Source organism: Ricinus communis, chromosome 4, assembly GCF_019578655.1.
Source record: "Ricinus communis isolate WT05 ecotype wild-type chromosome 4, ASM1957865v1, whole genome shotgun sequence".
Lineage (NCBI taxonomy): Eukaryota > Viridiplantae > Streptophyta > Magnoliopsida > Malpighiales > Euphorbiaceae > Ricinus > Ricinus communis.
The window spans coordinates 23,420,453-23,436,604 of record NC_063259.1 but is presented as its reverse complement, the minus strand read 5'-3'; the positions used below and the strand labels follow the sequence as shown (position 1 = coordinate 23,436,604).

The 16,152-nt window shown below is 35.7% G+C and overlaps 2 protein-coding genes across 3 annotated transcripts; both read right to left on the bottom strand.

The window, feature by feature from the left end:
- Window positions 1-364: 364 nt before the first annotated feature.
- On the bottom strand, window positions 365-973 carry LOC107261665 (small polypeptide DEVIL 4-like). Its single transcript, XM_015722504.3, has one exon. It carries the CDS (start codon window positions 768-770, stop codon window positions 627-629), a length of 144 nt encoding a protein of 47 aa, XP_015577990.1. The 5' UTR covers window positions 771-973; the 3' UTR covers window positions 365-626.
- A 3,736-nt stretch (window positions 974-4,709) lies between these two features.
- Window positions 4,710-10,302, bottom strand: LOC8269515 (serine/threonine-protein kinase STN7, chloroplastic). Of its 2 annotated transcripts, XM_048373264.1 has the most exons (11): window positions 9,753-10,302; window positions 9,570-9,656; window positions 9,104-9,226; window positions 8,858-8,956; window positions 8,323-8,491; window positions 8,135-8,228; window positions 6,979-7,072; window positions 6,823-6,879; window positions 5,773-6,186; window positions 5,516-5,685; window positions 4,710-5,009 (listed from the first exon to the last, which is right to left on the bottom strand). In XM_048373264.1, the coding sequence occupies exons 1-10, from the start codon at window positions 10,188-10,190 to the stop codon at window positions 5,521-5,523; spliced, it is 1,740 nt and encodes a 579-aa protein (XP_048229221.1). In that variant the 5' UTR covers window positions 10,191-10,302; the 3' UTR covers window positions 4,710-5,009; window positions 5,516-5,520. The 2 variants fall into 2 exon arrangements, with proteins under 2 accessions (XP_048229221.1, XP_015577981.1); XM_015722495.3 differs by lacking the exon at window positions 4,710-5,009 and having other exon boundaries at window positions 5,291-5,685.
- Window positions 10,303-16,152: the final 5,850 nt, after the last annotated feature.

Here is a 16,152-nt window from a genome sequence, read left to right as displayed (position 1 = left end):
TAGAGTGAACTCCTTAAAACATTGCAGAGAAAAAAGTTTGAAAGCAAAAAGGAAAAGGATCAGTAGCCGCAGAAAGAATTTGCTTTGACCTTCTTTTTCTTTTCTTTTCTTTTTTTTTTCAATTATGCATGGTGGCTAGCTTGTGGTCCAGAAGGGTGGTTCAAACTTCACATGGCCATGTCCTTGCTCATAAATTAGGCCAAAAAGAAAAAGAAAGCAAAAAACAAGAATGTGTATATCAGAATCAGAACACTCCTTTGTCCATGGAAAAAGGGAAGACAATTAGAACATCAATTCAATTCCAAGATAATATAACAAAGAGATAAAAGGGGAAAAAAAGAAAGGAAAGAATGAAAAGAATATGTGATCATATAACATAAAGGACTTGATTCTTAATTAATACTATCCGATGTGTGTACATATATCTAAATTAAAGAAGGCCAATCCCACAACAAAATTTTGTTTCGAAGATTTTCTAGCTCCACCGCCGCAGCTATTTACACTCCTCCAAGAAAGAAAAGAAAAGAAAAAAACAAATAAAAGAAAGAAAGATCTTCATCTTCTTTCATCTTCAGCTTCATGGCCATGTCTAGGTAAGAGATGAGGTTGATGATGATGAGTAGTAACTAGTCATGCCAGCAAAGAAGCATGACAACACATCTCCTTATAATATAAAGCCTAGCCTTTTGTTCTCTAAAGGCAGAGCCAAGTCCTCTGCTAGAAAGCCTTCTCTTTGAGCTTCCAATGCTAGCAGCAGTGTTCATCTTCATCTTTCTTTTGTTTCTTGCTTGCTGGGTAGTGAAGATTCTGAGCTAACCAGTATTACTTATGGGTGTTATTGGATGTGTTTTGGTGTTGGTGAGGAAACAGAAGCTTGTGTATGAAATGAAATGTGGAAGGGAAGGGTGAGGAGCGGCTTATATACAGGAAGGGAAGGAGGGGAATGGTGTGGTCCTGGCTAAGGTTGGTCTAGAAAAGAGGCAACGATGGGGCATGAAAGGGCGTGCAGTGTCCCTTAACCCACCAAGCATCGGACAATACCTTCTGGGTCCGCTTTCCCACTTGGGTACCATACCCTCCATGATATTGTTCATTCATACTAATATACAATGTCCATTACTTTTCTTCTACGTGCATTTGCTCGTCTCAAATTCCATATTTTCCCAAATTTCTTTGTCTGCATGTATACCACTCTTTTAATTAATTATTAATTGTTGAATGCTTTTATCGTGGAAGATTAAATGTACTGAATTAAAGGAAAATTGTTACCAATATCATAATAAATAAATAAAAATTAATATATAAATATTTATATTTTAATATTGAAAATTTAATTTTTTTAAAAAATTCTCAAATTATATGAGAAATAAGTTTGAAAATTATTAGATTATACTTATTTGCATGGTACAAGTCAGGGTAAGAGATCTATTGCTATTAAAATCAAAAAATTTCATGTTTAACATTCATTCGTTTAAAAGTCAAATAACTCTCTCACAGACAAGAAGATTATATGCTCAAACCCTTTTAAAATCTGTTTAAATAGCTTGTTAAATTTATAAAATGTAATTTCATGTTGAAATTATTGGAAAATGGTAAACAAAAGATGGCTCAGTGATTGATACATATAAGCTAAAGTAGAGTATAATTACCCCATAGAACTTTTCTTTTTCTTTAAAAGAAGAAAAAAAAAACATATCCTTTCCTCTTACTCGCCTTGTCATATTCTAAATCCTAACTCGTGTAGGCATCACCCACCAGCACAATGGGTCGGCCATTACTTCAATAAGGTGACAGATTTCTATACTTTATTTATTAATATGGGCAACCTTTCAATTTTGTAGATGATGATGTGATTATAAGTTGATGATGATCAGTTCTCCTCTTCTATTTCTAAAGTGCTCTTTTTTTCTCTTTGATTTTTGTTGGATCCACCTAAACAGGCAATAGGTGATGATGAGAGAAAGAGGAAGGTCAGTTGGAATCCTACATAAAAATGCATATTAACTAACTTTAATTAGCAAGCTTAAGGAAAAGAAAGATTATTATGAGCTCATCATCATCATCATCTTAATATATAATTAATCATTCTCTTATTTGACTCCCTAATATTAATACCATATCCATGTACCCATGTAGGGACGTGGCCACCAATGCTAACAATGGTGTTGTCACTCTTGATCAGTTGATTGATAAAACAATATAAGTATCCTTTTCCTTCTTTAGGTTATCCAAAATATATGGTTTCTTGCATAATCTTAGAGGACTCCAATTTTTATATAGGAGAGTGCCCAACTCCAGTTGCCATGGATTTATTTTAGAAATGCAAGTTACGAAAGGTATGGATTTCTTGAAAGAACTCGATCTGTAATAACATATCACACATAGGTTTAATAAGTGAAATTAATTGGAATCATGTTTTACATTGTAAAGTTGGCAGCAGACCATATATGAGAATAAGATCTCACCGACATTTTAACTCTTGAGATTTGCTAGGAATTTGAATCTAATTCTCATCTGGCATTAAACACGTTGAAAATTTAACTGAAACATAACTTGACGGGCAAAGAAAGATCGAGCAAGCTTAGGTACAGCCATGAAATATTTGCACGAACCCAAATCACAAGAACATGATGAAAAGATCTCTCAAGAATCCCTAATTTAATTCCTATGCAAGTTAAAATATATAACCCGGACAAGAAAAAGGAAGAAGAAAAAAATAGAAAAAGAAAAAGAAGTCGGCCAGGGAAAAGTGAAACCTGAAGGTGATGACCAAAATTCCATTATATATTTACATTATGAAGCTTGATAAATTTATTGCAAGAGCTCAAAACCCAACTCAGTGATAGACTTTGTAATTGTAACTTATATAAAATTGATTGAAGTTATACTTAACCAAAAAGCAATGCACAACTTGCCTGTTCTCGTGTTCCTCCCATTTCACTCAGGCAGGACACCAACTTCCATAATTCACCCTCGTTCCACTAAACAATTTATTATTATATTAATTTTCTAATCTTTCTTTGTACAATTTTAAGCTGTCAATATCGGTTTAGGAGCTCATATCAGCAGTGAAAATGAAATAAAAAAACATATATTTCTTTAAAAGACTGGACATGAAAGATTTTAAGATGCTATATGTAGTGCTTAGTTATAACACATTTCCTTAATTACCTTATAATAGCTGTTTCTAAATATGATTTATTGGATCATAGTGTGTGTATATATATATATATATATATATATATATATAGTTGGTCTTTGAGATCTCTAGTCCAAATGAAATAGTAGTTATCTTTCCTTTGTTCAAATAAAATGTTACACGTTCGCATTCTAAATTACAGTCAATGAATTAACTAAATAAAGAATGGATGTGTGGGTGATATTAATTACGATGGAGTGTAAGACACCCAAAGTTTTAGGAGTTCAACTAAAATTTAATTAAAAGGTGACTAATTAGGCAGTAATGACTAAATTAATCTGTGAGATGCACTATGATCAAAGTGTTACAGGTTTTATTTGCTGGTTTTGTTCTGCTGTGGACACATAAAGAAAGAAAAAAAGAAAAAAAAAAAAAAAGGCCTTGTTTTGCTGAACAAGAAGGTCAGAGTTGCACGTGAAGGTGTTGTGATTTACAATTGCTTTGCTGTGATGACATGCTTTAAACTCTGATATTTGTTATCTTAGTTCTATAAGCTTTGAATTCATAATTTATTATTAGTTACCCCATCACTATAAATAAATTAATTAAAGGGTTCATTAAAACCTTATTCTTTAATTCTCGCTTTTACAATCTCTATAGTATAGCTTTAGAGCCCTACTATTTAAATAAGAAAATTGTCTCTTCACTCAACACCTTATGCTTTCTTACTTTCCAATTATCCCAACCGCCATTTTAAAAGGGCAAAAAAGAAAAGTGTTAAATTGTACAGTTTGATTAGGAATACAGTTGTAATCTTAATTACATGTATGTATTATCGGATTTCTGTCTATTCTTGATTGAGAGGAAGCTTATTAGAACCTGATCAACAAATTATATAAGCTAATTACTGCCTTATTTCATTACCAACAGTACTGTCATCATGTGTCTTTGCCTTAATTAGTTGACTAAGTAGCCAGCTGTCCATCATAGAATAGTAGATATTGTGCATGTTATAGAGATAACCAGCATTCCAATTACCATCTCTCCAGACTTGGCCAGCCAAGTAATGTGGTACACAATAATAATGGCATGATTAATTAGGAAAGAGATATACTGTTAGTTAATTGTATCTAAGTTATTTTTATTATTGTTAATCTGCAATTTTATGTGAACTGTGTTTCTTTCTTTCACATGCAAAAAATGTCTATGGTGGGTTGGCAGGCAATGGATGCAAATTAGATTGTTTGTGTCTCTTTATCTTTAGTTGCAGGAGACATGCTTGCATGGAAGGAATGTGGAGTCTCATTCTTAAAGATTCTTAGGCAGGATTTTACTAGGAAAAAGAAAAGAGTTGGTCAGTAGGATCAAGTTGGCACAACAAGAAAATTAATAAGCCTCACAGATATGAAAGTTACCAGAGATTAATTTTATAGTAGTATATGCTATAAAGCTACCAAGGAGAGAAGATTTTGATTGTCCCTATTTATATACATATAAGCTATGGCTTTTCACCTCCCATGTGTGTGTCTGCGTGTGTGCGTGTTTCTTTTCAACTATATATAGTAGAATATGCAAAATTAAGCATCCAATTTCTATTATTCTGCAAGTTTACATCATATTGTCTGCTAAAGGGCAAACTTGGATGAACAGGACAATTGTTTCCTGTAAAAGAAATGATAAATACATGAAAGAAAAAAGGTTTAGGAGCAGTACATTTATCATTTCTGAACCTCAACTAGATGCTTGTTCAGTAAGAATGTAAAAGCAAAACCTCTACACTCATCAGTAACCTGGGACCAAGGAATCTGTCCCAGAGCCCTCGTCGAGTCAAGTTGATTTCGTGGTGGGCGCTTTCTTGCTAAATCATTATCTGTTAATGTGAGGGGAAGATATGAGAAAAGAAAAACAAAAGCTGCAGTGGTACTTCCCTTGATGTTTCATGTAGGAGCCATGTGTTGATCTTTGATTTTTAAACAAAGGTTTCTTATCCTAACATCAAATCGTTGAAGGTAACTATGTGCACGTTTAGGTGTTTTCTCTCTTTCTGCAATAAAAACTATGATGTAATTCTCAAGCAAATACTTTGAGGACCATCTAGTAAATTTGCATATATCTGGTTTGAAGTATCGAGCAGAGTTGAATACTAATAAATTAGACCCTCTCATAGCAGTTTCACTTCATTCAATTCTTATGAATTAAATTATATCAGTCATGAAGGAGCTACACGTGCGGTCAAAAGATTCCAGGTATATTTCTGCAGAGGTTCCAGCTAAATTTCTTCTATCTTAAGCCATCATTTCCATACAACCAAGACAGTCAACTTATAAAATTGGAGTCACGATATTTACATAAAGACTAAAAATATTATGTACATACAATTCTCATTCCTCTTTCGGGATCCACCTGCTCCACCATAGGCTCTTGCCTCGTCTGCTGAGCTCATCCATGCTCTCGTTCAATGTTTTTAGTATCTTCCTTTGAAGACGAAGGGCCGATGCAAGAGCATTCCTTTGAGCACTTGCCTTCTTTCTAGGCTCCTGCCTTTCCTGATTTATAAGAACAGAAATGGTCAATGATTTTCCAAGTCACTACTGCAAGCACAAAATGATTTTCAGCAGAGTTTGAGAACATACTCGTAATTCTTGAAGTTGAGCTTCTGTGAATCCGCCCTCCTTCTCTGTTCCAGATTTTGCCATTAGCTGAATAATCCAGTTGGCAGCTTCCCCATAATCTTGTTGTGTTGCTCGAAAGAGTTGCATCCTCAGGTTCTGCATGAAAGACAAAGCTAAAAGACCTTCCCTATCGAAGTAGGGATGAGCTAATGCTGCTTTTGCACTTAGTCTTTGCCGAGCTTTGTATCGAACCATTGATGTTAGAAGTTCCCATCCTATCCCTCCATCTAAATCCAGCAACTCAAAGCCCCTTTGAAGTTCAGGTCCAGCACGTGGCTCTACACTTTTTCTCCAGGCAACTAAGTCATAATCACACCTTTTTAACTGACGATTGAATTGTATAAGGTTACTATCAGAGCGTAGTCCAGGAAACGCCTGCAAGAAGAAAAATGTTGTTAATTTAAGCTGGTTGAACTGGACGTAAGTTATGAATTATGGAAAAAAAAAGGTATTGTACACATAACTAAGACTTGAGCATTCTGCAATTTTAAAGAGCTAATGTCTAAGGAATTATATTCAGCTTCACGTGAATTGCAAGCATTCTTTTGAACCTATTCCACCATCAGAGTATCTCATATCTTAGTTGAAAAGTAAGATTTTCTAATAGTAAGAATTTTCCTTGATCCTTAGCTATAACTTACCGAAATCAGTTCAACATTGAGGATAGCTAAAGTTTAACCTGAATTTGAAGTATAATGTATTGTCAAAGATAAATTAATTTTCTTGTAGTATTTCTTGATATCTCAAGGTTTCAGTAAATTCGATGGGCCTTATTAGTTACAATGGTGGTTACATATATTAGTGTGGTACTGTGCTTGGACCAGTAGAGAGTAGCGCTAAAAGACCATGATTCCTCATTACAGACATGGAAATAATTGAGCCAAGTATTAATATTCTACCATTCTTGAAATGTATATGTTCGGCTAAAGGCACTCAATAATCATGAACATATATATATATTCAGGATGTGAACATGACAATCAAAATACCTCAGCAATTTCTGTTACTCACCATTTGTAGGAATATAAGTCCAGCACTGTAAATATCAAATCTGTCCGGTAAATTCAACTGCTTAACAAAATAACACAAAGAAACAAACATGAAAAAGTTAATTTCCTTCAAAATTAAGCCAGATTCATGATACCCAGATCAGGAAAGAATTATCACCTGCCATAGCACTGGAGAAAGTACAGTTGCTACTGGAGGGGATGGTGCTGATGGAGTTTGTGTGCTCATGATGTATTGTTCCGGTGCAGCATATCTGAGAAATGTTGGAACCGAAAAGCTTGTGAATGCCACAGGATTGTGAGGGAAGAAATAAAGTTCTTAGGGGAAAAAGGAGAGAAAGAGAGAAGTGAGTTCAATTAGAGCAAGTCGTAGTCAATCAACCTTTGATTATCAACCAATAGAGTGACATTAAGAGCCACTTTGCAATGGATAGAAATCCAAGTAGTATGGCTTAATTCTGAATAGCAGTTAATGCTTTTCTATGAGAAATCTCAAAGTTTTTCAAATATTTAGTGCACCCAGCTGAGAGAAGCTCAGAAGCTGACAAAACTTCAGTTCTTTAAGAAACTTACGAGGAAAATGAACCTGATTAGTTAACATATAATCTAGTTGTGCCAATGACAACCAGCAAGATAGCATTTCTGCAAATTAAACTGCACTACACTGTAGAAAACAGAAGCTTATATGGTGTCACATATAAGTCATAACTAACAACCTATGTCCTAGCAACATTATTAAAAACTCAACCCAACCACTCCCCCATTGAAGACTTGCCAGGTAGGAAGGGCAGGCATGTTTGGTCTTCGCAGTAATATGAAAAATAGTTAGTATGTACTCTAAAACTGACATACTTGCATTTGAAAAGTGATTAGCTTCTCTCTGTATACCTCAAAATATTCAGCAAAAATGATTCTAACTTTTAATTGTTCCTCCATAAGAGAGAACCTAAGGAACCAAAACAATGACCAACTACCCTCAGGTATAAAGAACTTGGTGCGTTTCTCATCCATTCAGCCACAAAGTATAAAAGACCCATAATCACTTACCAAGTTAAATGGAAACAAAATGAAGATGATTTGAGGTCAGGATTCTAACGAAATGTATCTGTGCACATGCGTATTACAACTCACAATTGGCTTGATTATGCACATTACCAGACATGGAAAATAGCAATTTCATCTAATTTAGTTCCAAAAATTATCATTTAGGATGTGAATTACTAAGATCCTAGTGTGGATAAAAGTTGATGAATATCAAGTCTTAATCAATCAGACTTCAATAACTTGCTAGTGCAGCATGTTGAGAAATAAAATACCTTGGGTCCAAAAGAAACTCATTTGGAATATAGTTGATTCCCACTCGCAGGTCTGCAGCAGCTCCAAGATCAATGATCTTGAATGTACGAGAACCTGTTCCAGTATTACATTTAGATATGAATCAGTCGCCCTGACATTAACTTGAAACTAGCCCCTTAACATTCACTAAATATATTGACATCCTTACCTTCAGAGAAAATAATATTCTGTGGCTTGATATCCCTATGCACTATTCCTGTTGAGTGAAGACCATCCAATGCAAATAAAAGCTGCCTCATGATAGTTTGAATGATTCTGTTTTCCCTTTCCAACCCCTTAGGCAAGTCTTGAACCTCTTTGAGAATCATAGACTCTACCTGAAAAATTATGTACCATCGCTAAAGTTGGTATTAAGAGTTGAAACGGACCAATATTTGGTAATCAAGCACTTACATAGAAACAATCAAATTCCGAAACAAAAATTAGCTAAATGCAGAATTTGATGATATCAAGTAATCCAGTGATGGTGTTCAGCAACAAATGAAAAGTTGAAATTACATATCTTTGCTCATCAAATACAGAAAATATATATATGCTTGTCAGGAAAGAATAATATTCTACAGTAATTATTGTGTTCTCAAACTTAACATTGTAGGCTTGGAGAAACCTTTGCAGTTCAAGTGCATAAAATAGCTATGCTAACACATGAAACTATAGAAAAGCAACTGAGAGATTGTACCAACATTGTAGGGGAACCCTTTACTCTGCATCAAATCATAGAGTGTGGCCTCGCCTTCAAAACGCCAAACGAGCCAATATTCAGCTTCTTTCTTTGATGAACTCTGAGAGAAGTTTCATCATAACAATTTAAGCCATCATGTGAAACTCAAAATCGGAAATGGTATGATCTATCACAGTAAGCTTCATAATCTCTTGAGATAATGATACCCTTAATTTATATGGTAGTAGTAGTCATAATAGATCAACACCTCTAGAAACCCATACAAAAAATCTGCACAGCTGCTTGCACAAGCTCTTCGAACACGCTCATTCATCCAAATTTCCACCGCTCCATATTCAGTTGCCTTTTTCAAGACTAAATCCCCTTCCCTCTATGGAAAGGAAAGAAAAAGGAAGAAGAAGTAAACAAACCCGAAATCAACATTTAACACAGAATATCTCAAGACATACTTATACAACAAAAGCGGACATTCAAATTTACTGCTTATAATATCAATTGTTTGGTCATCTCAGGACAAGCTGCTGCCACTACATTATATCTGGCATCTCATTGAAATTGATGTTCAGAATTCACATGATGAAAAATTAAATCAATGTTCCCACATCTCATAATTTATCATTAGGAAATGTACAAGTGAGACCTAGAAGCGTAAAAGAACTGCATAGAAGTAACAAAACTAAATCAGGATTTCATCAAACACTTTGAAGTAATACCTTGGAAGAGGGCTTCTTAGTCAATGAAACTCTATAAACAACTCCGAAGGCTCCCTCCCCCAATTTCTTCCCCAAAACAAAGTCATCCTGTCAACACAACTCAAACACAAAAACCACATGTAACACAAAATTCAAGGACCAATTACCAAAATATACTAGCAAAACAATTCACAAAATACATACCTTTCTAAACGTGGGTCTAAACAACCTTTCAACAAAAGCAAGAAAAAACATGTCAAAAAAACCAGGAGCAACACCAGGAGTAGCCCAAAGGTAAGACAAAGCACCGAAAGCCAAAACTGCACCAGGAGCTGTAAGTGTTAAACCATTAGACTTTGGCAAAGTACTTCTATATATAATATCACCACACTCCATCACAGTGCATGGTAATCCAACCCCTACACCAAGAAACAAGTTATGAACTGCATCAAAGAACTCCCCTCCACCTGATGCAATAACCGAAACAGCTCTCGGGTTTGAAAAAATTGGTCTCGAAGAGAATCTTGGACTAAGTTTCTTGCCAAGAAATGAGGATGATGATAATGACGAGGTTATCGGTTTCTGGGTGTGGAGTTTAATTGGGACTATACCAGCTCCACCTGATGTAATGGTGGTAGCCATGACAATGTAGAAAGAAGTCGCAGTTTGAGGTTGGGAAGAGAAGTACAAGACACTAGTTTACTTGAATCTGCTTCAATTTTAGACCACTATTCTTTTTTGTTCATTTTTTTCAATTATTTATTTCACTGATATTTTGGGTTGGTTTTCAATTTCTAGCGACAGTTATTACAGGTATTTTTTGTGGATGTGAAGAGCTCTAGTGGATTGAAGAGAAATATGTACCACAAATGACACATAGATGCTTGTGAATTTGCATTGGGCTTCGACTTTGTTCATATCTATATTAGTGTAATAGAGTTGAGTTTTTGGAAGCCCATCTAGGACACAGAGAAGGCTAAGCACAACCAAGTATTCAAATTTGGGCTTGGGCAATCAGAAAACCAAAAAAAAAACAGTTAGTTTAAGAAAAAGGTAGCACATTCCTTGCAGAATCTTGAACAGTTGAATGATGTTTTGGTCACTGAATACCAAAATGGAAACAGATTAACCTATTAATTCGTTATTGGATTCCTTAACAAGAATGCCATGATTGAGCTACTGTGAGATTAGACAAAAAAATGGAAATAAGTTAGATGTCCATGGAAGAGCTGTAACCGCGGGGCTAAATCTGTCTGTTTTCAGACCCCCCAGTAACCTTGTAGCAAAAGTTCGTCATATCGCCTCTGAAAATAGCATATTAACCCATCATTATGCCTTGTATTATCACGATAAATCGGTTGATTACAAAGGACATGTTGACTTCTACTACGAACCCACTGGCGTGTCATTATTTGGTATAAACACTTTATTTTCAATATTTTTAGAGAAAGTTGAATTCCTCGAAAGTTAATTACAAAAAATTAAAAATTAAAATAGTATTTGATAAGTAATTTAACTTTCTACGAACTAAAAACTTTATTCAATTATTATATCTTTTTAACAAAAATGATAGTTTCCATAATATAATTAATATTACATTTTTTATATATTTAAGTGAGTCTAATAATCAATTGAGTTCTACTTAACTAATAAAGTTCTACTTACCTAGTCTTGAGTAAGTTACTTCCTCTATAGTTACCGAAGCTAAGTTGTCTTCGCAGAAGTTGATTTCATCTTACAATTCCAAACAAATTAAAATCTCTACTTCTCATAATATGTTATTCTCCTTATTTATTTTATATCAAATGACTCCTTTATATAAATGGTTTGATAATATAGATTAGTACATAATTATTATTGAAAGTATTTAAGTACACTTAAAAAAATAATATTTAGCGACAACAAGATCCATCAATAAAATATTAGATGTTACAGATATTATTAATTTTGTTGTCATAATATTTATTAGCAAGAAGTCATTAGTAAAGAAAAAAGAGTTTATAGCTAAAATGTAGCCGTGGCTAATACTATATATTATACATAATATCATATCCCAATATAATTGGCTAGTCCATAATTTAGTGTTAAATAAATAAATAATCTATGCACAAATTAAGCTATCCATGATTAGCTATTTGTTCTGTGACTCATTCTTTAACAAACAATAACCTAAGTAATGATACTTGTAAGTGAGGTACTGATTCTGAGGTTTCAATTCAATCTCATAAATTGTTGGTTCCCCAACATTGATTTGAGACATTCAACTGCTAAGCTAATAGCCAGATTTTCAATGAATAGTTTGTAAAGATATTGTGATATGGGTGTGAAGAATATGAAGCTTTAAAGAAAAACACACTATCATATAAAGTTCTGCTATAAAGATATTTATAATGGCTGGCTAACAAATCTACCACTAAACACGTTGCTAACTAGATACTAAAATTCAGCTAACTAATTCCTATTCCTTTGGCATCCTTTAGGAATAGGTCTTTATTAAAACTAACTTATCTTTAAAGACTACTTCAACAAATCCCTCTTGTAAACTGCTATGCATCTTGCGTGCAGTTTACCTCACATGCTGACCATACACCGAGTTGTTTTCTGAGTCGTTCGAAGGTTTCCAATTTCAGAGCTTTGGTCATGATATCTGCAATCTGATCTTCTGTTGAACAATGCACTAGTTCCACAATTCCTTCATTCGTAAGATTACGTAAAAAATGAAACCTTACATCGATGTGCTTACTCCTCTTGTGCAGTACTGGATTCTTAGAAAGCTTGATAGTTGAGCTATTGTCACAAAATATTGTTGTTCTTTCATTTTGAGGATGCTTGACAGTTTCCAGTAGTCTTCTCATCCACACTCCCTAGCACGCAGCAGAAGCAGCTGCCACATACTCTACTTCAGTTGTTGATAAAGTTACGACCGGCTGCTTTTTAGACATCCATGCTACAGCTCCACCTCCTAGGAGAAAAACATATCTAGACGTACTCTTACGATCATCAAGATCTCCTGCATAGTCACTATCAGTGTATCCAATTAAAGTTGTCTCTCCTCCCTTCTTGTAGAAAACTCCCAGATCAAGAGTCCCTTTAATGTAACGAAGAACTCTCTTTGCAGCCTGCAGGTGTAAGTGTGTAGGATTTTCCATAAACCTGCTAATCAAACCAGTAACAAACATAAGGTCAGGTCTGGTTACAGTTAAGTAACGAAGGCTGCCTACAATCTGCTTGAAAAGTGTTCAGTTGATTTTGATTCCAAATTCATCTTTCACAAGCTTTATTCCAGGAACAATTGGATTCTTCACAGCATTGCTCTCTAACATACCGAAACGCTCGAGAACTTCTGCAGCATACTTCTTTTGGCTAATAAAAATTTCTTCTTCATTTTGCAACACTTCTACTCCAAGAAAGAACCTCATCTTCCCAAGATCAGTCATTTCAAACTCTCCATCATAGATTTCTTAAAACTTTCAAACATATTAACATCATTGCCAGTAAAAATAAGATCATCCACATATAAACTGATAATAAGAATTCTATTATCTATACCATGTTTAATAAAAAGTGTATGTTCGAAATTGCACCTTTCAAATCCTTCCTTCATGAAGTATGCTTCGATTCTTGAATACCATGCCCTTGGAACTTGTTTGAGACCATAGAGGGCCTTCTTTAATCGATACACCTTTTGCTCCTCTCCTTTTCTTTCAAAGCCTTGTGGTTGACTGACAAATACTTCCTCAAGTAGTTCTCCATGTAAGAACGCACTTTTCACATCTAGATGATATAGATTCCAGCCCTCCTGTGCAGCAAGTGCAATTACCAATCGAATGGTGTCCCATCTTGCTACTGGAGCAAAGACTTCATTATAGTCTACTCCATGTTCTTGTGTGTAACCTTTCGCTACCAATCGTGCTTTGTATTTATCCACCTTCCCAAGCTCATTGAACTTAGTTTTAAATACCCATTTGACACCAATTTCCTTCGCATTCTTTGGCAGCTCCACCAACTCCCATGTCTGATTTCTTTTAATGGCCTGAATTTCTTGATTCATTGCATCTTGCCATTTTGTACTCTTCACAGCTTCTTTGAAATTAACTGGGTCTATGGCTGTAAATAATACCCAGTTATTGACTTTTTCTTCCTCTGAGGAACTCAAACCACTTCCACTAACATAACCATCTAGCCACGTTGGAGGTTTGCGCACCCGATCTTGTGTAGCTGCTATATCTTGAAGCTCATCTTGCATAGCTTGTGGTGTGGCTTCCTCTTGTTCTTCCTCACCAGCAGACTCATCATTCTGCTCATCGGCTTCATCTCCTTTTTCGATTTCGACTTCTTCCCAGTCTAGAGTACCTGCTCCTGATTGCTCATGGTTGTTATTCCAGTTCCAACTTTTATTTTCTTCGAAGATAACATCTCTGTTGATAATTATGCGCTTGGATATCGGATCATAAAGTCTGTAAGCCTTAGATTCTGAGCTTACTCCAAATAGCACACAACTGAAGCTTTTATCATCCAGTTTGACCCTCTTCTGATCAGCTATATGAACATGAGCCACACACCCAAACACTCTGAAGTAATCGACACTTGGTTTGATGTTGCTCCATGCTTCTTCAGGAGTTTTATTCATTATTGCAGCTGTGATACTTCTATTCATAATATGGACACACCATTGAACAGCTTCAGCCCAAAAAATCTTTGGTACTTCTTTCTCCGATAGCATACTCCTCACGTTATTCATAATAGTTCTGTTTCGCCTTTCTGCCGTGCCATTTTGTTGAGGCGTGTATGCAGCAGTTAGCTGCCTTCTGATGCCATTTGCTACATAAAAGCTATTAAATTCGAGAGACGTGAACTCCCATCCTCTATCTATACGCAAACAGATTATGGACTCTCCACTTTCCTTTTCCACACGCTGTTTGAACCTCTTTCCACTATTTGAAGCTGGTGATATTGGCCCACATATGTCTGCATGAACTAATTGCAATCGCTTAGAAGCCCTCCATGAGCTTTTCTTTGGCATTTTTTCTCGATGCTGCTTTCCGATTAGACAATGTGTGCACAGTTTTTTATCGTTTGTTGTAAGATTAGGAAGGCCTTCCACTAATTTCTGATGTTGCATGGTCTGTAAGCTTTTGTAATTCAAGTGTGCGAATCTGCAATGCCAAAGGTCCAGCTTGTCTTCGGTCGCCGCTTGAAAACATGCTCGGAGCAAGTGACACCGAATTTGTCTTTGTTAAGGCTGATGCAGATAAAACAAACATCTGATTGGCTGTCATTGCGGTCTTCATGATAAGCCCTTGGCGTTGATGATAGAGTCTGCATTCACCATCTCGAATTAAAATTGCAATCCCTTCTCTTGCAGTTGCCCTATACTCAGAAGATTGTTCTTCAATTCTGGTATGTAATACACATCCGTAATTACTTGTACGAGACCTCCGACTTTCAACTTCACATTCCCTCGTGATCGCACTCCGTGTCATTTCCTAATTTGACAGTTTGTTTGAAGCTCTCATCAATGTGTGAGAACCATTTTTTGTCCCCACACATATGATTAGAACATCCGGAATCTAGAAACCATACATCCTCCTTTGCTTCCCGCATCTCTACATGGGCCATGAGGACAAGTTCTTCCTCATCTATCTCAGCATACTGTGCCTTATTATCCCACCTCGGACACTCATATTGGAAGTGTCTAAGTTGGTGACATTTGTAGCACTCAACAACGGCCTTGTTGAATGCATGCCCCGCCTCTACCTCTGCCTCGTCCCTCGAAAGCAAAGACCGCCACGCCCTCTCCCTCGATATCCATATCCTTCATCTTCGGTTGCAGCCTTCAACACTTGATCCTCTTCTCGATCTATTCTCTTAAATTTTTGCTCATGAACAACAAGCGAGCTTTGGAGCTCATCAATGGTCATAGAGTCTGTATCGTTAGATTCTTCAATCGACACAACCACATATGTAAACCTGTCAGTGAGCGTTCTCAGAATTTTCTCAACCACTTTTGAGTCTGGCATCACTTCACCGTTGCTCCTCATTTGGTTTGTGACTGCCATTACTTCAAATTACTCAGTGATAGTATCACCCTTCTTCATCTCAAGAATTTCAAAATCTCTCCTTAGAGTGTTAAGAAGAGACCTTTTAACTCGAGCATTTCCTCCAAACTTGCTCTTCATGGAATCCCAGACGATCTTTGAGGTCCTCCGATCAAGTATTTGTTCAAAAACAACTCGATCAATTGTCTGATACAAATAATACTTCACCTTGTGATCATTAGTTCTCGCTTCCTCTAGTTGTGCTTCCTCTTCTTCTGTTAGCACAAATCCCATCATAGGTTCTGCAAAACCTTTCTCAACAAAACGCCATAAACCCTTTGCTCTAAGCAAATTTTCCATCAACTCGCTCCAATGGTCGTAGTGGATCCCATCAAAATGTGAAATTGTAGTGAGACCCTTCTCGTCACTTGACATTTTTGCTTATAAAAGGCTCTCATACCAATTTGTGAAGAATATAAAGCTTTAAAGAAAAACACACTATTATATAAAGTTCTACTACAAAGATATTTATAATGGTTGGCTAACAAATCTACCACTAAACACGT

Bases quoted from the DNA above. Each gene is read 5' to 3' on its own strand.
- LOC107261665 (XM_015722504.3), bottom strand. From the start codon at position 770: ATGAAGATGAACACTGCTGCTAGCATTGGAAGCTCAAAGAGAAGGCTT.
- LOC8269515 (XM_048373264.1), bottom strand. From the start codon at position 10,190: ATGGCTACCACCATTACATCAGGTGGAGCTGGTATAGTCCCAATTAAA. The intron at 9,657-9,752 runs GTATGTATTTTG...TTGTGTTGACAG, and splicing joins TTAGACCCACGTTTAGAAAG to GATGACTTTGTTTTGGGGAA. The intron at 9,227-9,569 runs GTATTACTTCAA...TCCTTTCCATAG, and splicing joins CTAAGAAGCCCTCTTCCAAG to AGGGAAGGGGATTTAGTCTT.